The sequence below is a fragment of the Cuculus canorus genome, chromosome 17 (assembly GCF_017976375.1).
Source record: "Cuculus canorus isolate bCucCan1 chromosome 17, bCucCan1.pri, whole genome shotgun sequence".
NCBI classification, from domain to species: Eukaryota; Metazoa; Chordata; class Aves; order Cuculiformes; family Cuculidae; genus Cuculus; species Cuculus canorus.
In genome coordinates this window covers 12,868,062-12,889,703 of record NC_071417.1, presented here as the reverse complement: position 1 = coordinate 12,889,703, position 21,642 = coordinate 12,868,062, and the positions used below count along the sequence as shown (strand labels likewise).

Genomic DNA, 21,642 nt, shown 5'->3' with positions numbered 1-21,642 from the left:
TTGCACGTTTACGGCGTGCTGGTTTGGCAGTGACTTATTACAACTGCAGCATGCCCTGCAGTTTCAAATAAACTGTAGGAAACAGACTCCATGTTTCAAAACCTCTGTTCTCAGCACGCATCGCTTCTCCAACGTCACAGCAGAGCACAGACACACCGAAACAGGTATCAAATCTTAACACTGCCACACAGACGTGTTTCTAGATACCCGGTGCACTCGTCATAGAGATATTGTCAAACCCTTGGGTAAGTAAGTGCAGATGTATAATCAAGCCACCTAAATTGAAACATGTCAAAATTGGGGTGTAAAAATTCTCCATCAAGATTTATAACCTTTAATAGGAATGTTAAAATAAAGAAGCTAACTTTTATGCAGTGGAAACATACCTCTCCAAAGAGAAACTACAGGTTAATTTCTGAAGAGCCACGTCTCGATGTATTCCATTGTCAATGCAGTAGCATGTATAGATCACCAGAAGTTCATTAATTATTCTACCTATAGCAGTACCAAAATGAAATTGTATGACGATTTTTCTTTTTTTTTTTTTTTTCGAAGGTGGCATTTCATACATTTTTAAGGATTAAATCTCCAGAGCTTACCCTGTGTGCTTCGGCTTACTCAGTACATGAAAATACAAACATCGCTAATGAGGTCTATTAATGCAGATTCCTCTTCAAGCTAACTCAGATTTACTTCACACAGTTAAGCGAGTTCATTTCAGAGTGAAAAAAAGATTCCCTGAAGCAAAACGCATCAACCACTGTGGATGATATTGCCCAACACATTGTTGAAAAATAAATTCTGCTGATTGGATTTTTTCATTCCCCCCCCTCAAGCAGCACTTTTAAAAATACAATCTTTTAATGATTGTTTAATTTTCATATAACTAGACTATAAATCCTTTCCATACCACTCTGCTGCAGCTGCAGTAGAATGTCTCGGTTTTCATGGAAAAAAAATCTAATTACGTGGTTCACTGAGTTGCCTGTGGTAACACATCTATTTTATTTACATTCAAAAGTTGGACTTCAGTTTGGTCTCACCACCCTGGTTAATTCCAAGCACATTTTACACAATAGTTCTCTCCACGTTTTTAGTAGTGCCTCACTCTAGCTTTTACTTCAGAAGGATTCTGAGCTTTTATAATCTCGTTTCAGATTTATGGCACTTTCTGCACACGACCACATCTGTGGCATCAATTCTATCCCACTCGCAAATACCACCTAGTCTGACTGACATAGGTTTGCAAAAGAACCGTGAAATGTCAGTAAAGAACACAGCTATTAATGTTTCACAATGAATGCAAATTCATTTTTCCCCCCAAACACAACAAACAGTAAGTATTGCATGGCCAATACAACTTGAAGACTAACTACGCAACATTTCAACTGTTTCAACTGAGCTACCTTTACATTCTGAAAGCAAGCAGATTAAAAGGAAAAATTAGGGTGTTCACCAGAGAGTTTCCTGACTTTACCTTCCCTCAGTGTCCTTCCTTCAAACTATTCTCAGAATGTAATTTGTTGCAATTAACAGTAAAACCTCCAAATTCCCCAACAGGAAAAGATTTAAAATGTCAATTGTTAGGAGAGGAAAGAAAAGGAACAAGCACTGGGCCACCTCACATCTGCCCCTGAGGTAGATTTCTGGTTTTTGTATTAGAGTTTGCTATCTCAGACTATAGAAAGGGAAAACACACAGTAGGTTGGATTGGTGCATCATTGACTGGGATTGATAATGAATTCATGAATGCCGCGTGTATTCATTTGGTATCGCTCTGAACACTACGATTCACTGGTAATGGTGAGAAAAACCACTGAAGGAAAGATGAACTAAGGAAAAGTGAAGCACAATCCCACTTGTAAATGAGACACTCAGATTTACATTGATTTTTTTAAACAACTCCTACCCTCCCTGCCTATAACGATGAACCACATTTAACATGAAAAGAGGGAAGAAGCTGGGGTGGTGAGAAGAATATTTATTTTAAAAAGAAAACAAAAAATGAAGACATCTTGCCCAGACACAATAAGGCTCTTGTCAACTGCATGTGTATAAAAGGAGTTGGCATTTTCCCACGAAGCAATTCCTTAATCCCAAATGATGGCATAATAACCTCATTTAATATGCCTCCTTAAAAGAAAAAGTTTGTCTAAGCTAAATTTCAACTGGCAATCACTGGACACCAATTAACAGTGTCAAATATAAGGGTCACAGAACAATTCTGCAATTCTGAGAAAGTACGAATTCACTTCCAAATCCTATCTTCTTTCCAACGGGATGTAAAAGTTTAACTTTGTTTTCATGCCTTTGGAAATCATCTATGCAAGGCAATTAAGAAAATGCAAATGACTTATCTTATTGAAAGTAATCAACCCAGAAGCAGACTTTTCAGTAACTTAATATTCCAATAAAGTCTTCTGTCATATGAACCTACTTTTAATTCCACTTTTAACTCAAGAACTGGCAATTTTCAGATTTAACTTCAGATTATTAATAAGTGGTACTCAGCTGCTTGATATTCGTAGCGTCTCCTTAAATTAAAAGCCTTCAAATACACTTCTAGTTCAGCTCCTCAGAGACTCCTTTTTCTTCTTGTTCATAAACTGCTTTTCTGTATAGGAGGTGGTCTCATTCTAACCAAAACTGAGCACAACAACAGGTTTAGGTATCCCAGAGCACATGAAACAAACTGGTATGAGACACATGCCATCCTTGCACCCCCTTCCACGAAGCATTCCAGCGCAGGGAGCAAGGAGATAACCTCTGGGTAGCTTCAGAAAAGTATCCAAGCTAGCCGTAATGAAATTCCAGCAGCAAACACTCCCTCCTGTCCCTCATGACACAATGAAAGATTCAAGAGTACTTCCATTAAAAGCAAGACACCCATTTGTACACCCATTTAGCAGGCAAGGGAGCTTATTTGTGATGCTGCACATTGCTTCACACACTTAAGCTGTGTTTTGACAGAAAGGAACACTTCTCATTCAATAATTAACATATCTTGCTGCACGCCAGCGAAGAACATATTTCCTATCTCCTGAAAAGAGTTCCCAATTCCTTGCAGCTACAGTAAAATCAACCACAGCGCCTTGAAAGAACCTTAAATAGGCTATTTTAAACTGAAACAGTAACCAAAGGAGATTTTACACTCCTTCACTCTCTTCTACATTAGCAGAATTTTAAAAGTGAGGTTTTCTTCCAAAATTCAAGTTTTCCACTGTTTTTCTGATCAGTAACTATCCAGCCCATACAACCCAGACTTTCAGCCAACGCAGCTTATTCCATGTAGGTTACCCCAAAGCAAACCGCCCGCTGCTGTAGTGCAGCTGACAGGCGGGGTCATTACTATGTCCAGTAACTCACCTCTTTTCCGTTCGTATGCCCACATGCAAAGCCTTTTATATTTTCAAGGAGAAACTAATTTCAATTATCAAATACTTCAGTACTCTGGGCTGCTTATACAATACAATGGAAAATAACCTTGTTTCTTCTTCCTTGCTGCTGCATGAAACATTGACCACAAACCGTGCCTCCGTCCTCTTTCAAGGAATCAATGTACATAATTGCCTCATTCTGTCAGAATTTGATGTTCAATACCCTATCAATACTGATGTTTGAACTCTGAAAAACTACTGAAGAAAGCAGGACAGCTCTATCAGCAATATAATTTATAACACTTCTGGAATCACCTCACTTTACACTATTACCCAATAAGCCATTACAAGCGTTTCAATGCATTTTTGATACAGAAAAAGTAAACCTATCATTGTAGGATTTACACACAGTACAAAGAATTCCTAAACCTGCTGTGGAAAGGAGCAGCAAAGGAGATTACTTCCCAAATTCTGGTAGGGTCCTGACAGTCAGCAGGACCGTATTTCTCCTTCTTTCAATTACCAGGTAATTCATTCCCCTAAATGACATATGCATTGTCCTCATTTCGCCACCTCCAAACTCAACTCTGCATCTCTTTGCATCCCTCTGCACAATGTTTTTCTTTCAGACATCTCTACTTGAATTTGAGGGAGCAGCAGTGACAGCACTGTTGTCCCAGGGCAGAGGCACTTTGTCAGGACAGCTGGCTGCACCACTGGGAAACACACTATGTCAGACCGGTTTCTATCAGTGTCATACTGCTCCTCTAGACACTTGCAAACAGTGCTTTTACAGACAGTATTCAGACTTAATTCCACTTGAAAATGATTGTGCACGATGGTGCTGAAGGCTTCAGCCCGGACACTTTGTAAAACTGTGGACTAGGCAGGGAGATGCATCAGAGCGATGCTATTCTCTATTTGCTACGCTCTGTCCCAGACTATCTGCGAGCAGGTTCAGCTATTCCTACATTGAAACGCTTCCCCATGCTGTTAGCACTGGAAGTAGCATTATAGTGTTGCAACTCAGTAGTTGAATATAAACAAGCTCCATCAATTCAAACAGAAACAGAAGCTATCACCTGCAACTTCCCTCAAATAAAAAGACACTTAAGCCCCATATACTGCATTTGAAATATTAAATAAACTATATTTTACAAAGAGAAGAGCATATATTATTAAAGCTTTGCTGGGTAAGAAGAAATATTACCCATGCCTTCATTCAAAACAGGTGCCTCATAAAAAATTAATGTCAGAGGAACGGCTTGGTGCAGCACTTCGGAGCCATCTCTTTAATTATGCATGGGCGCACAGCTACCTGCACGAAATATGCCTGAAGACACGCAGTGTCTCCTATCTGTGATTTCAGACCTAAACTACCAAACAAACACCCGGTATTCTATGAGGTTTGTAACAGTCTGACGATACATGATTAGAACAGGAGAAAATGAACATCACATAACCCAGCACAAAACCAGCAGGGAGGAAGGGAGCCGAACACACTCACGAAATACAACATCCTGTGTATTTGAAGTGGCGTATAGACTTTATCACCAAATAATCAGAAGTTCTAAAGATTACCAGGATGAAAATCTAGTGCAAAAACCGAGGAACCAACCCTTATTACTGGTGGCTTTTTTTTTTCCTTACTCTTACTACTCCAAGATTGGCGAACATCATAGTTTTCACTCAAGACACATAAGGTACAACAGAGGTAAAATGCATGCAGTCTAATAAAGCCTTTTAAAAGTTATAATTTCCGGGCAAACCAGGCCTACTCATAGCAACAATAAACACTGCAGAGAAACTAATGTATAGTGGATACAGTCAAAACCAAGCAGGATCGCACCAGAGTTCATTTGTTCTCTCATTTGAGGGCAACATGTTCCAAAGACACCAAGGACAGCCCAAGTTACAGAAAACTTGCAATCACATAAACTTCTCCTTGTCATCTTTGTCCTGCTCTCCAATTCCTTCCCTCTGTTACATTCACTTTTGGTAACTTACATCCATTCATACTCAAATCCTGTAGCATGACCAACGTGGCAAGTTCTGACCTTGCAGATTTGGGGTTTAACTGACTATCGTGCATGTGCTTTATTCCACCTATTAATAACTAGTGCAAGATTTTACTTTTTTATTATTATCCCCTGAACTAGAATTTACCCTACTTTCACAGTGTATCAGAGATGTCACAAAAACCTAAGCAATGATGCTGGACATAAGTTCTTTTCAAGTTTCATTTTGCACTGTATCTGTGAATCACTTGCAGCGGAGAAGAAAAATTTACAATCCCTTTTTTCCTTTAGCTCTTAAAACACAAATTGTTACAAAATCACATACAGTAGCAAGTTAAAGACTTTCATGACAAAATTCCTCTTTCACTAGAAAAACATAAATCAAGAAACAAAGAGAGAGGTTGTAACTTACTGTGTAGTTCGCGATGTATCACATCAACGAGATTTGGTTCATCTCCCCACCAGAATATCCATAGTTCCTTACAGTCCGGTTTGACGTCCCGGCGCCACACACAGAGCAGATTGGCCTGCAAGCAGCGGATGAAGCTGAGCAGAATGGGATCATCCTGTGCTGGGGCTGAGATGATTGGGCCACAGTCCCCATGACCTTCAAAATTGTATCTACGCCATTTGATGCCTGTGAGTTCAGCCTAAAAAGGGGAGGAAAAATGCCATTAAAGAACGGTATTTCAAATCTGTGATATATTCGTAGTACTGGTTTGTTTCACTTTCATTGTTTAATTCTCAGAATTAAGCCTTAAGCAGATAAAGTTAAAACTCCTCTTATTCCCATATTTTCCCCTCTTGACCCTCAAGGAAAAAAAAAATAATGTTAGAAACAGTATTGACCAAATCTGTCTCTCTCCTGCATTTAGGTTTTACACCACAACTTGCCTCATTTCCAGCAGATTCATGCATTTCTAACCTTACCATCTTACTGCAATCTCACAAATTTGAAGGAAGAAAACCAACCAACCACAAGGCAAAGACGGAATGAGGCCCCAGGGGAGTGCAGGGTCAGCCCAGAAGGTGACTGCTTGCAAGTCACAAACAGGAAAGTACCACAGGACGCAAGAAAACAAGTGCCTTATTGAAAACAATGACATATTGCAATGTTACAGGTTTACCGCACACACTATTTTTATTTTGCTCCAATAAACAAAAATAGAATAAGGAGAGAGTAAGGCACCTACTGTCTCTCAACCAGTTGTCTTTTACTACCCCTCAAGGAAGAACAAAGAACAGGATGGCTACACAGACTTTTGGGGAAGATTTTCTTCCCCACATGCTGAAAAATCTGAGGGACTCTAGGTGCCTGTGGCATATCAATCCCTCAGAATGTCTGGATTTCATCCTCACATTAATTAAAGCCCAATTCAAAAGATCTGAATCCAGAAGTCATGCACAAAAGATCGCACTAGGAACACTTAAATGTATTCTAGGTCACTAGAGATGTTAAATATAAATATTTATATATACTATTTATACTATAGGGAGAATGGAGTTTTTGAAATTCATTTATTTAAACAAACAAACAACACTAGTTTTAAAAGTCCTCAATCTGTAGCAGGGTTCTTACAGTCAAGACAGCCAATAGTGACTGTATTCAAGAACCAAACGTGGCTTCATTTATGTTCACTCAGCAGTGAGCACAGGCTGCTACCAAAATGGCAGCCTCTTCTTCATCCCCAGCCACACATTCCCGTCTCCGAGTCCCACATCAGATCTAGCAATCACGCAGTCACCGTGCGGAATGGTGAATGGAATCAGTTCACCAATTTAAAGATGAAAAGCAAAAAGCCAGACAGACGTTTATCAGATGCGTGCTCTGACAGCTCACCCTGCAGCCATACAACCACCGGAGCAGGAGTGAGAGCGCGCAGCTGCGGCGGAGCGGGATCTCCCCTTTCCATGACAGCTCCAATCAGATAAACACAACATTACACTTGCACACAGAGGCTGCTGCTAATCTACACCCTAAACCAACAGAAGCAAGTACTGGTGCCAAAAGCAATCCTGGACAGGACCGCCTTCCCTGCATCACTCATCTGCTCCCGAATTCACCACTGCTTCCGCTCCATGGCAGGGCTGCTGCTGGCACAGATTCATATCGAGGTGAACTGACTGAAAATCAGAAGCAGTATACTAAACGTTTTCTTCCTCTGCTCAGATCAGTATCCCCAATTTATTCAATAGCCACAGAGACGCCTGCACCAGCCAGAGAGCGGACAGCAAAGCAGGTCAGGGAGGGCAGAGCTGCTCCGTTCCGTGCGGCTGCTGGGATTAATGCAGCCTGAAGCGCTCACTGCGATGGAAATCGAGATTGCCAACCCGAGGACAGAACTGCGAACATGCTGCTTTACTCACCACTAGCTAGAAATTAATGCAGAACAAAGCAGAAGCCTTGCCAGGTGATGTAATCTGCTGTGTTTCTTGCATCCTTTCCCATATGCCTGGTCCTGGCTTGTTATGGTTGCTACAGTGTTCTTAACACTAAAAGAGCCCGACAGAAAAAGGAACTTACAAATACCCACTATTAACCAACATTGTGAGCAAATCATGCATTATGCAAGAGATCTGTGCTGTCATTCCTAAAAAAACATATGTTTTGGAGGACTCTGCAGTGAAGGATCCAACTTCCCAGGTAAGAGGGGCTTTTTAATTTTTCTTTTTCTAAATCCAGTAACTGCAATCGGACACAGAATAAAGTGTTTGTAAGGTGCCTGTTCTAAATGCACTGGAACAAGCTTGTAAGGAATCGGAGAACTCAAGACTGTCTCTAACAGCATTATCCGAAGTCTTTACTAACATTGAACATTTTTCAGTGAAATTCCCAAGACACAAAAGCCTCTGTTTCTGACATATCCAACAGCAGCTATCAGAGTAGAAGAGCGCAATCAAACTCGCTGTTCCATGCAGGCACCCAAACACACCCAAAGCACACCCGAGAAAGGGGCATCAACAGAAATACAGTCATGTCAATGCTTCCGTTCAGAAGCACGGCCACAGAAAGATGTCAAGAGAGCCCTCTGAGGAAGGCAAATGCAGGTTCCCTCCACCAAAGTGATTGTCTGAACCCTGACGCTCTACAGAGTGGAACCACTTCCAAAAAAACAAACTACGAATTCACACCTCCAATATCCCCTATGCACACGTGCAACCCAGCGAGACAGAGAATCCAAATTAGCGTCTTCTCTTAGAACCATTAGCCTGCTGCCCTAAATGCAGATCCCTTTGCATCTATCTGCAACAGCTGAGGGCTGTAGGCATCTCAACTCCAGGACAGCATCCAGAACTGTTAATTCCTAGTCAAGATAAAAACTAAGCTCTGATTGTTTTTTCCCCCCTCAGGCTTAAATCAGAATAACAGACAGGCAGGCAGGGTCTTCTGTTGATCTCTCAGCACTCCATTCAGACTGGCACAGTCTAGGCTGCTAAAATCACAATTCCCCAGCAATGGTTCACACTGCACAACTCTATTCTGGCACACTACCAGCAGCCCTGAAGATTTAATTAGTGCTGTGTAGCCACTGTGACTCTCTTCCTCTTCTGCAGTCCTCACAAATGGAACACAAATAAAAAATATTTACCTTCTACCTTCTCTTTTTTTTTTCCTCATCTCCATCAAAAGTTTTTTGGACTAGCTATGTTGTACAGGAAATGGACAGACCAATTCTAAACTAACTTCTCCAGAAATTTGAGTAATTCCACACATTTTAATACATAAAGCTCCCTCAAAAGATTATATGAGAACAGAGACACAGCAGAACCAGAAAAAGGCAGAGCATCAAAAGCTCAAGACATTCTTGTATTTGGCCACACCAAGCATAAAGCAGGGATGATTCTGTATTATTGTACTTCTCTACATTAAAAACAAATGGCTAGAAGTATATAATCACTTTATTTTTCCTGATTCATATCATACAGAAAGCTGAGGAAAGCAAAGGCAGATTCGGGCCTCAGAGCACAGAAAATCAGTACCTAATACTTCCAAAATGGGAAGGATATACTTGAAAGGAGATGAAGATACACAGGAAAGGCTTGAAGGGTCTTATGTGCCAAAGCACTAGATACCCATCACACTCTCTCAGCTCCAATCCTGACTTTCCCAAAGGCTTTCAACACAGCATTGTTCCGATCATTTTCTCTTTCTCAGTTCTTCTATCTGAAACAAACCCAAATTCAGGTATAGAAACACCTCCCAATGCCTGTCCAAAAGCTGCTCCTCAGACAAACTCAGGTCCGTATGGTGCTTCATAAAGAAGTTTCTCTAATTCTCTTAAGCAAAGAAGCAGGCAATATGAAAACCAAACCACACCATTCCTCATCAATTAAGTCAGGTACTTCTACAAACACGTTCCAGTGAACCAAAGGGAAGATAAAAATGACCAAGCTTTTATTGTATGCCCTATTAACCAAGGGGAGGACGCTAAGCTGCTCGGACTACCTTAAAACACTGTATTTACCAGCCTCTGAAGTTAGATGCAATTTAAACAGTTCCTCTAATCTAGATTTTTGTTTGCTTCTGTGTAGAATATGGTAGCTGCTAAGTATCTTTAGTCTACAATATATGCTTCACATTGGAACATAAGAAATGTAAATGCTATATACATATATATATATATATATATATATTTGCCAGTTTTATTAAGAGTCTCATCTCAGCTTCGTTCAAGTAAGTAGCTATTCTGAAGCCACTAGAGACTCATACTAAGGACTACTCACAGGAGTAAAAATCTGCATAAGAAAGCCCTTAGTTTGTAGTCCAAGAATTTAAACTGCAGTTACAGGTGTCATGGGAATTACACCCCCGTTTTAATTAAATGCTATAAGATCCTGCAGACAGATCCAAGATTAGCACCATCTGTTTTGGTTACAGTGTTCCATTGCACTACATCATCCCTGCACAGCAACTAAATATCACTGCACGCTCTACTTCAGCCCTTGAAATACCAGATAAAATGTATGGCATCCTGATAGAACCCCTGGGCAGGAAGGACAAAGGAAGGCTGAAAAGTACTGTGTACCAGCGTGTGTGCCGGTGTAGGGGGAGGCAAACACCGACCCCAGCAAGAACTCCTGTCCCCCACTCCTACCAAAACGAGGAATTCGGTAACATCAGCCTGAGTCCCCGTCAAGTGAATTAAACCCAGGCAAGGAACACACCAAGGAGCAGAGGAGATGGCTTAACCACAAAACCAGCTTTCGTCAGAGCGATCTATTGTTTCTGCGCTCTGAGATAGACTCTCATTTGGAGAGCACAACTTCCTACGGGAAACCCGGAGCAGCAAGCACCTGCACACAGACCTTCCCCTATCTTTTACTGCTGGGCCTGTAAGTCCCTCAGTTTAAATAACCAAAACAAACCACTCACCTCAGCCCTGTGTCGCCTCCTGAAATCAGAGCGTTTACTAAAACTACACATTAACATTCCACTTTACCCTATCCATTTATAAACGAGGGGGATGGTTTGTGTTCCCTTCCCTCAGGGCTCATCCATCTGCCCCTTAAAAAGGGAGGAACATCAGGAAAAGATCTGATCCTGCACTGAACAAGCCCTGGCCCAGCTTCACCGAACAAGCCCCAGCTAAGCTTCCAAAGGACATTTCCATCAGGCAGACCAACATCCCAATAACGGCACAAATAGAGGTCTTGACATTTTTTCATATTTTAAGTTCAAGAATGGGAAAAAACAACACATAAACCAAACAACAACAACAAAAAAAAAGATAATCTATTTCTGACGCGGACCTCACATGGCCAACAGAAAACTGTGCCATGCTCCGTGCTTCAGAGAGCCGGATAATCAGCACAGCTGAGCACCATTCTTCTTAGTACACAACTGATCTCCAACAGAACAACACTACGGACTTTAATCCTTCTCTGAACAAGCACGCAGTCAAGTGGCTGGGAAAGAAAGGAAAAAGGTCAGGCACTGACACTCTTCTAAAATCAAAGGATGAAAAAAAAAATACTTTTGTTGTTGTCACTTGCTCCTGAAACCAGCCAGAAACTGCAAACACCACTGCCCGCAGCATGTGTGCCCGGAATGACTTTCTGCTGGATAAATCCCTTCATGCCACGCCACCCTCATCCTGCAGACCCCCTGGAACAGATTATCTCAATGCTGCTACTCCGGAGCAGCTTGCGACAACAACAGTGTCAGGGCACTTGTATGTCATCTTTATCTCCACCCAGTCTCAGTGAAGGGTTTAGCCATACCAAAATCCTATTATCAGGTATCTTCCTGATGGGCTCCTGCACCTGGGGACTCTGCAGACACTACATCACCATAGGGGGAACCAGAAAACCAAGGTACTTCTAAAATAAAGTGAGCCGCTAAGATACACCATGAGCTGCTCTCCCTAAAAACCAAACGATGCTGACAGAAACGAGACAACCCCCTCTCCCAGAAGTTAGTGTGATTCTGGGTACGTGGATAGGGAGGCAGCCAGGAAGATTATAGATTGTTTCAGAGAAACAAAGTCAAATTGGTCCCAAAAGGAATCTGAAGTGGCAACTAAGGACCATCTTTCCTGGTGGAAAACTTGAAAGGACTCCAATATTAATGCTGGGATTTCTGCAGTTCTGGCAGGTGCAGGAGCTACCGACAAAGAAGTTCTGAGTGGCATGCATGAAAGAGTAACCTCACAGAGAGGCGCAAACCGCTGATCCCAACCATCACAGAATTTCAGGGTTAAATACCAGAAGACAAGACTAAAAATAGAGCAGAAGGAAGGAAAATGAGCACACACTGACATACTGAAAAAGAAACAGTATCTTCCTGGTGTCCCCTGCAAAAACAAGGTGGCCAAACAAAACAGAAGGATACAAATTCTTAGGAAGGAAACAGGCGAAGCAGGAATTGTTAGGCCATCAGGATTCAGGTGCAGGTCTGTAACCCTCACCACTAACCACAGTTCTTGTGTCACCACATCCAGAAAGCAGAAAAGTTACAAGAAAGTTAGTGTATATTCCATACCACAAAAAGCATTCCAGTATTAAAGCTGTTTGATCTGAAAGATGGAAATTGAAAGGGTCTCCAGGGAAAAGCTCCTGGCTGTGTCCTCCAGGCATCAAATTAAGTTAGAAGAACGCAGGCTCAGACCCAGACCCAAATGAGGCGGCTTAACTTTTTGGATTCCCTTTTCTTCTCCCAGACAAATCACAGCAGCGGCTGGAATGAGCCTCCAGGTGACATCCCATATACAAAAAGCCATGTCATACAGGCAGCTGTCACTGACAACACAGGGACTGCTTCACAGGCAAGCACCAATACAGCACTTCATTAAACCCAGCAGGCCAAACAACCACTGGCATCAGCCACTTTGATGGACTTGTACTCTGGTTCGACACCACCGTTCCCATGCCCTTCCATTTAGCCAGCTACCATACTGGCATCCCCACTATCTTTATCAGCACACGAGGAGCAGCTTTAACCATCAACCTCAAAACAGCTCCCAGATCCACCATCCTTGAGTCAATCCATCGATAAACCACTAGCAGTCACTCAGGAGCAACGCAAGGAACTCTTCAAGCGTTTCATTATAAAACAAAAAGCGAACAAAGAAATTTTTGAGAGAAGACCTTTGGGTTACATCAACATCCTTCTACTGCAGTGGATGGCTTTGGTTAGCAAATCTCCAGTCCTTTAACTGATATAATAAATCCCAGTACATGGTTCCAAACTGGTGCCTGGCACGTCAGCTCTCCTCCACCGTCAGGGCTGTAACCAAGTCCATCAGACAGAGATGTAGAAGGATAACGGAATAAGCATGTCTGGAAGCCAAAGGGCTGAGATCAGCCATTACTTGAAACGATGCCTTTGAGTCAAAAACACACAGGATACAAAACCACAAGGGAAATGAAAGATGGCAGAACACCTTCTTAGCTCAGACTTAGACTCAAGAGGTGTGCGCTCCCACACACGCTGGTCTGTGTGCCAACACAGGTACAAGACACAGGAAGCTGTCCTGCTGGAGCCTCACCACCAGCCACAAAGGGAAACGGAAAAGCCAACTGGAACAAGAAAACAGGCGCTAAATGGGCAGGCATCTAGGCTTCATAGGATGATTCCAGTCAAGAGCAAGCCCTGTGCTTGGAGAACGTACCTACCCAGTAAAGCAAAGAGACAGAAGCATTTACAAACACAACGTGGTGGGGGTTGATTTGTTTTGGGTATTTTTATGGGGAAAACACAGAATGAATTTTACCCATGCCAGAACTGAACATATACCAGTGTAGGCTGTAAAATGCCTGGAAGCGAAATGCCATCTCCAAGACAAAAGGCAGAAGGAATTGAATACATTCCTGTTGTTTTAACAAGCGAGGTTTAGGGAGTGACCAACCCTGCAGGTCAGGTTACGGACATGGAGCGCACTAAAAGCACCTCCGAGTTCCATAACACCTAAGCCAGTTACTTTACAAAAACGAATCAATCCTATTTTAACTTCTGAGTAGAAGGCTAACATGAGATAACAATGAAAACGAGTGCTGCACACCTCAGGTAACACTCAAAGCAGGCAAATGTACAACTCGCTAAGCAAAGAATCTCTCCCTCATTCTCAGAGGTTTGAGAATTCCCTTCAAAAACACAGAATCAAAACTAACTGCCCATTTTCCAAACTAAAAATATCCTCTCTTACATAAAAGCAGTCCAACACATGAAAAAAAGACGACAAGAAACATGTCACCAGCAACAGAGCCAGATTATAAGCGAATCTGCAAACAAATGAAGGAATCCTCTCTCTTCCCCCAACTTTATTTTTTTTTTTTTCAACTGAAGGAGGAAGGAAATGTCAAACACCAGAATCATACAATGGCCTATCAGATGTTTCCCATAGCAAGTCACCTGACACATGGGCAGCAAAAACAGGAGGGGGTGGGCTGGAGGAAGCAGCAACCGAGCGGAGTAAACTTTGGCACAGTGCGGTAGAGAATGCAACTCCTCTCCTTCCCTTACACAAACACTGTATTTAAGAGCTCAGTACCAGGACATTTTTGCACACCACATTGAAGCAAAATTGCTCCGTGAACACCAGCAACAGTGCCCACCATCGTTTTACCCTTGTGCCCATCGCTGGCCTGCAATGGATTTTATAACTTGCCCAGAACTGCCTATGAGTTCAGTAATCTCATGGCCATACATGAACTGAGATTCATAAATACCTGATGCTAAGAGAGTGCAGACACACCGGACCAGATCTGAAAGCTTCCTAGTGAACCAGAGACTCCAGGAAGGACAAACGCCGTGGTTTTACATGTTCAAACCAATACATTTTGAAACTCCTGTCTCACAGCCGACAGCTACAAATGCATCATTGCCAAAGGACTGGCGGCCGCCAGTGCCCGGGCACGAGGTACACAAGAGTTTTTCTCTGAATTTGGTTTTCTACCCTCTGGTCTCAAAAAATGTTATATTTTATAGGCAAACGTGGAGCTATAAGAACAGGCAACAGCAAGGCACTTTTAGCTCTTTTAAAGCTAAAACATGCATTAAATAAAGTTTTACTGAACAAGCTTTTAACGTCCTTCTCTACAACACGGATCCTGGTTATAGAGCCACTTGGATCTTGCTTCAATCCCTGCTGCTGCCAAAACCTGGTGGGAGGAGCGAGGAATATGGGGTGTGCAGAGCTGGTGAGGGAGGAGGGGAAAGTTTTTCACTCCGTCAGTTCCCTGATCCAGGCTTAAACATGAGCATAAGAATCCTTTTGGCGTCACCGTGGCATGGGATAAGGGTGAAGGGAGAGGAAGAAAAAAAATGAAAGAGGGGAAAACCCACACTTTTTACTCTGTAATTAATATTATTTTCTTTTCATAAAGAGTAACCATAAATTACTCCATCACACCGGCTAACTAAAGAATGCAGAAGTAAGCACCTATTAAGAAGTGATACAGAAATGTGTCTACCTTATATTGAAATTAATTTTCAAAGACTGTTGATTTTTCTCTGTTTTCATAAGCTGATTAAATATTCTCCCCAGCATAGGGACACAGTCTTTGTGTGTGTGCAAGCTCATCTGTGCCAGCCATATAAATGTAAATATTGCCTAGGGGCACATTACACAACAGCAACACACAATAAAATTTCCTGTCTCAAAGAAACAAAAGAGAGAGAACGCCTCTAACAGCTCGAGTCACATTTCCATATGCGTTACTGCAGTCCTGCTCCAGAAAGTGAATCCAGCCACACACGACTCCCTGAGAAATAACAGTGTTAGACTGAGGTAGGAAGAGCAAGTCAAGATTTATCAAAATTAATCAAAGCTCCCAGCACAAGCCGGAGGAGACTGCTTAAAGCTCCGACAGTGGTGAGATGCTAAAAAGTAGGCGTCATCTCACTAAGTGAAATGCTAAGAACCCTCCCCATCTTAGCAGATCAATTTACTACAGGTTATCAAAGTGGTTTCTGTTCAGACACTGTCATCGCCGTCCAGCACAGTGATCGCACCAACGCCAGGATCCCATGACCAGCCAAAGCCACAGTGGGAACAGCGCGAGCTGCCACTCTCGGGATCACGGGGCTGCCATCCCTGCGGGTCGTACTGCGCAGCTCTATAATGTGATGATACGCCCATCTATAATGTGATGATCCTGATGTACAGCAGAGTGAGGAATCGGTCAGTGCTGAATAACAGATAAAGGCAGAGAAGGCACAGTCTGAAGGCTTCGGAAGCGAAGCCCAGTGACTGAGATGTAACAGCAGGAAAGACAGTGGAAGAGCACAGGAGCATAGCAGCATGGTCCCAGTCCAGGATGTAAAGGAAAATCTTTAGTAACGTTGCTGATATGAGCAGTGATGCTTTAGTCAAACCCCAATAAGGGGATGCTGCCATAACTAAGGGTGCAGAAGCAGAGACTGGAATGTGGGTGCAATTCCCTACAGGGATCAGGGATGCAACAGGTTCAGCATCCTCATCAGGTGAGCCAAAATCTTCAAAGAAGCACTTATGTTTTAACTCCTGACACAGTGTAAAATTAATTTAAAAAAAAAAAAAATCAGTGTATCTGCACACACTCCCCTTACTAAGGCATAACATTCATGGATAATTAAAGAGATTCACAAATGAAAACAAAATCCATAAGAATTCCCTCTCCATCAAGTGAGTGAAGTTAATCAGGTTAACACATTTAGCAGATGCATCTCATACGCACAATTTTTTTTCACTCAAGTTCAAAAATTTCAGTTTCTTTAGATTTTCTTTTCCAAAAGAACTGCATTGTCAAGAAGAAAAAAATAGAAGAAAGGCCTACATGCAGGATTAAAGAGTTCCTTCCTTGCTCTCTTTCATGCAAGGAAGAGCTCTCAGAAGCAGAAGGGGAAAAAGAATTCAAGATCAAATGAATCTGGGAGGGTTCAGGATTGGGGTTACGATGTCAATACTTTTGTAGGAAAATGCAGAAATGTGTATTTTCAGACAGCATTACAGTAAGGGAAGATTATTATTCTTAAGATGTAGTTACCAAGGTTTGGGGTTTTTTTTCATACATCAGCCTAATATTTGAGTATTTTCTTAATTGCACTGATGTTTGTAAGAGTGTTGATGTTCATAAGAGAGACCAAAGGACTCGCATTGTCACCAAAATGATAACAGAGCCCCTGGAGAAGGACCCACAGCCCCAGCACATGTGGACATTCAGTAGACAAGCAGGATTTCAAGAAAAATCTCACTCCTATATTTCTTAGTGGGCAGCTTGGGATTCTTCAGCACGCTTTGTCCTGAACTGCAGTGTCACTCCTGTGTGCCCCATCTCCTCAGCAGGAGGCAGTTATCCAACACGGGGTCTTTAGCTCCACTCCCAGCGCTGGCCAAGCCCACCCAACGCCACTCCGTGCCAGTCTCCTGGCAAATCTGAGACTATTTCCTCCAAACTCACTCCCTCACAGATACCATTAAGCTGTCGAGTACTCTGACAGGACATAATAAAAACCTACCACTGAGTGATTTAAAGCCTGAAATAATCTTTTATTAGCAGGAAGTGAGCAAGCTTTCTATGGTAATCGTTCTACTTCTATCTTGTTACCTAATAAAATTCCGAATAAAGATAACTACAGAATCAAATGCTTCTTGAAAACTTGAGAGGTCAACCGTGTTTCTTAAACATACATCCATGTAAATTCACACCTACGTAAAATTCCAAACAGGGACGATATCTACCATGCAGTGATGCAACATTGCACACGCCAAACTAACAGCCCACCGCCGGGAGCTCTGCCTTTGGGGGACTACTGGGTAGTTCACTATAACACAGATCTGGTTTTACTATGAAGTCCTTTACTGACTATTATGCAACACCAGAGAGCACCTCGTCACCAGACTCTGAATTCCTAACCTTCGCTTTCTGATGCCATAAAAAACCTTTAAGAAAATAATTTAAATGCCATCTCAGATTTCTTGACTCCTTTCAGTTTCACTATGAAAATGACAACAAAACTCAGGGATGGAAGGCAGCAAATTCTGTTCCTGTTTGCCAGCTGAAAAATTAACAGCAGCAATTCACAGTTTGTGAATCTGCCTTTGAATATGGACTGGAACGAAGACAATTCCTACAGACTGGATCCTTCCTGGCAGCTGGTTTCTCTAAGAACACATTCAAACAAGGACTCGTGACATCATCCATAGCAGCTTCTCCAAAGCCCTCTACAAACAGGTCCCGCTTTCCAAGAACACAGCCCTGTCTCTTCCAGGCTGAAGACTCCCACTCGTACAGTAACCACTTTTTCCTCAGGAGAGCTACTCCAAAGTTGAGGTCATTCCTTACACCCTCTGCTGCACTCTTCTTCCAGCTCCAGCATAGCAAGCGTTACGCAACTTCATCCCAATTGTCGGACCAACTCACGCCTTCTGCCCCAGCACTGCCAGGCCACTAAGGAACCATCCTCATACTCCACACAAGCCCTCACTATCACACGATGAGCCCTTACTCACAGGAAAAACCAAATTAATTTCAGTGAGACACTCTCACAATGAAGGATTATTCACAGGAAGACTTTGCCAGCTGGGTCTGAAGTTTTAGTACAAAGCACATTACCTCAGAACATTTTGTCTCTAAATAGTTATTAGACAACTCTTAATTAGTACTTAAATAAACTGGCCCTTAACAATTGCTTATTCCAGGAGCAGCAGCAGACATTTTGGCTACTGCAAAAATAGAGTTAGGATAAATATAATTTCTTCTACTGCTGTGCTGGAAACAGCGATTTCAGAGAGAAAGTGTGTTGTTAACGAGCCTATTAATCTGCCGCATGTGCCAGTAGAAACAAGTCTATATCTGAGGTGTATTCTGATGACAAATATGCAAACTCGCCTTACATCATCTTACTAAGAAATGCTTTACATTTAGAGTAAAATTTCTTTGTGTAGGCTGGTTGTGGGTTTTTTGCCTGACGGAGCACACAAACATTAACCCATTTTCGGCACCGGATTCCTGCTTCGATGTAGAGGAACACACAAAGCAGAGAGCAGCCCTTTGCGTCCAGCGGGGCAGAAGGATGCTCCGTGGGACCCAGCTGTGCAAGCCGGAGGTCTCCCTGGGCACCTGGACATGCAACACTAACTTTAAAACCTTCTCTCGAGCCTGTGCCTTCCCCTCACGTGAAGTATTTTCAACAAGGAACACCAGGGACCTCAACACTTCCTGGAGACAAGCGATAAAAGAGAATCTGTCACTAAGAAGCTTTGAGAAAACACTCTCTGTAACCAGATTCTGGAGGAGCAGTGGTGCCTGCCCGCGCTCCGAAGGCGCCTGCAGCTGGCAGCACAATGAGCTGGAGCTCACCAAGTGTTAAACCAACCCAACGCCACATCGCAGCCAGCCAGGCTGGCCACAGGGCTCTGGCTTCACCGGGTGGGGAGACAGCATTCCTGCTTCCACAAAACAACTGTTTGTGGGAAGAAATGCTATTTATACACAAACAAACAGAATCGGGGCAGATCGTAACTATTTCAGGACTGCAGCTCTCCAGTCAAGAGCGCTGCTTCTTGATTCACACCCAAAACAAAGCCGGCGAGGAAAAAAAAATTACCAACTTCTAAGAGCAGATTCGGTTTAAAAACAGATTTGTTAACCCACTTCGCTCCTAAGGAATGAACGAACTCCCACCAGCAGTGGGTTTAGTTCGTGCGTGGGTTTGTTCTGTCACACTGAAAAAGTAAACGCTTAGCAAGAATTTCTGCAGTTGGTAACCCAGACTACTGTAGCTTCAACACTCCATAAATACAAGACAATTTGAGGCTACACGGTCAATGGTGTTGGCCACGTATTTCCAGTCAGTATTTCCTTTTTCAATACCTTTCACTGACACACAAATCCTAGCAAATACTGATGTAATGTAAAATAAATGACCTTAATGGTTACTCTGCATTTGTACATACGCTATATTTAAATAATACTTGCTCGTTGCAATTTTTTTGCAAGTAGAGCCAGAAAACAATAAAAACATTACTGTTCAATACACAGCTCCATATTACACGTACAGATAGCTCCCACAAATTTACATGGGAGATTAAAAGGTTGCACATTAAACTCATTAATATTACCATTAAACCCACTCGCAAAAGAATTTTGCTCAACTTATTTCGATGATGTTATACACCCCCCACTTAAAATTTAACATTATGGTTGGACTCGATGACCCGGTGGGTCCCTTCCAACCTAGTGATTCTATGATTTCCCTAATGTAGTAAGGTGGGGAAGAAAATCAAAACAGAGCGCAAACCACAATAACGATGAAATAACTCCACTTTATAATTTATGCTAATTGAACGCCAACCATTATTTTTACCAGTGACAGATTTGCAGATTGCAACACACGAGAGAAGTTATGCTTCTCACAAACAGGCTGCTCGGTTCCTGGTTGATCCGAGAGGGCTCCACAGCTCTCTGCAAAGGACAAACCCCGCCCTGCCCTGCTCTTACCATCAAATACAGTTGTCCCCTCTCTCATTTACTCTTTCTTTTTCCTGCTGGGCAAGAGCAGCGCATCCACTCACCCTCACAGTTCCTGCGGGGGATTCAGGCAGTGCTGCCACACACTTCCAAGCATCGGAAAAGGTTCTCGAGCAGCACCGCAGACACAAACTTACACAGCGTAACAGTTCAGTACAGACAAAGGAAGAGTTGCATTTGTTCTCAGGGAAAACCTCTGGGCCAGTCCCTGGCGGCACAAGTGGCCACAGCTCCTGTCCCAGATTGTCCATAGAAATGACCAAAATAAAACCCATACGCACATTAAAGAAAAAACAGAGGGAAAATAACAAACATACAGCAATAAAAAGGAAAATAATAAAAAAAGAATAAAAGAATAAAAAAAAAACCAAAGAGCTTGATCGTTTGCATTTCTAATCATTTCTCTTTTTTCCCCTTAATTCCTACTGAAAAGCAAGCAACAGCCTCTTCCTTTCTGTCATGGAGAACACGGGCACCCACCTCAATCCTGGCCGAGCTCCGATACGACGGTGGGCGATCCGCAACAAATCTCACGCACACTATCCCCAAACTCGCACGACAAGTTTTTGTTTTAACTATACCTCACCATGCACTACAAAAAGCCCCTCCTTCCCTCCGACGTGATCCCTGGCAGCACTAGGAGGCTCCTGGCGATTAAACACTCCTCTCGCTCACCCAGAAGGGATAATGCTTCTACGTGTGTCAGGTACAACAAAGACAGGTATTTCCGAATGACTTTGTCCTTACGCAGAAAAGAACTGTTTTCTCGTTTCAAATTCATACTACAAACGTGCAGCTTGCCAAAACCAATACCGTAATTCCTGCAACACTGAACCACGCAATACAAGTAGGAAGTTGTCAATTACCAGTACGATGGGTAAGACAGCACCTACGCGACCTACACTACATTTGCTGCTACTGTTTTTCTCCAGAGAAGAAAAAAATCATGAGGTTTGGGGGTGTTTTTACCTCTTCCCCCGAGACTGATGTATGCAGAGAGGAGATGCCGCTGTAACAGCGGCTGACCATGGAGCTGGGTCCAACGCACCGTCACCCCAACGCGGCTCGCATCGGATGCACACAGAGAGCAGACCCCGCCGAAAAAGCGGCTGATGGGCGGCCCACGAGCGGGGTCTGATGCCGTCACCCCAACACAACTCGGTGCGACATACCGTTGCACCAACACAGTCGCATTTGACACCGTCACCCCAACACGGCTGCGTCCGATGTACACAGAGAGGAGTCCCTGCTGTAAGAGCAGCTGACGGGCAGCGCAGGGAGCTGGCTCTGATGCC

The 21,642-nt window shown here is 42.8% G+C and overlaps 1 protein-coding gene across 1 annotated transcript in view; it reads right to left on the bottom strand.

Annotated features, from left to right (window-relative positions):
- Positions 1 to 21,642, bottom strand: part of MED13L (mediator complex subunit 13L) — a 162,068-nt gene that overhangs the window by 139,582 nt on the left and 844 nt on the right. Inside the window, exon 2 of the mRNA XM_054082327.1 lies at positions 5,808 to 6,045. Coding sequence (XP_053938302.1) covers positions 5,808 to 6,045 — 238 coding nt within the window. The remainder of the gene's footprint in view (positions 1 to 5,807; positions 6,046 to 21,642) is intronic.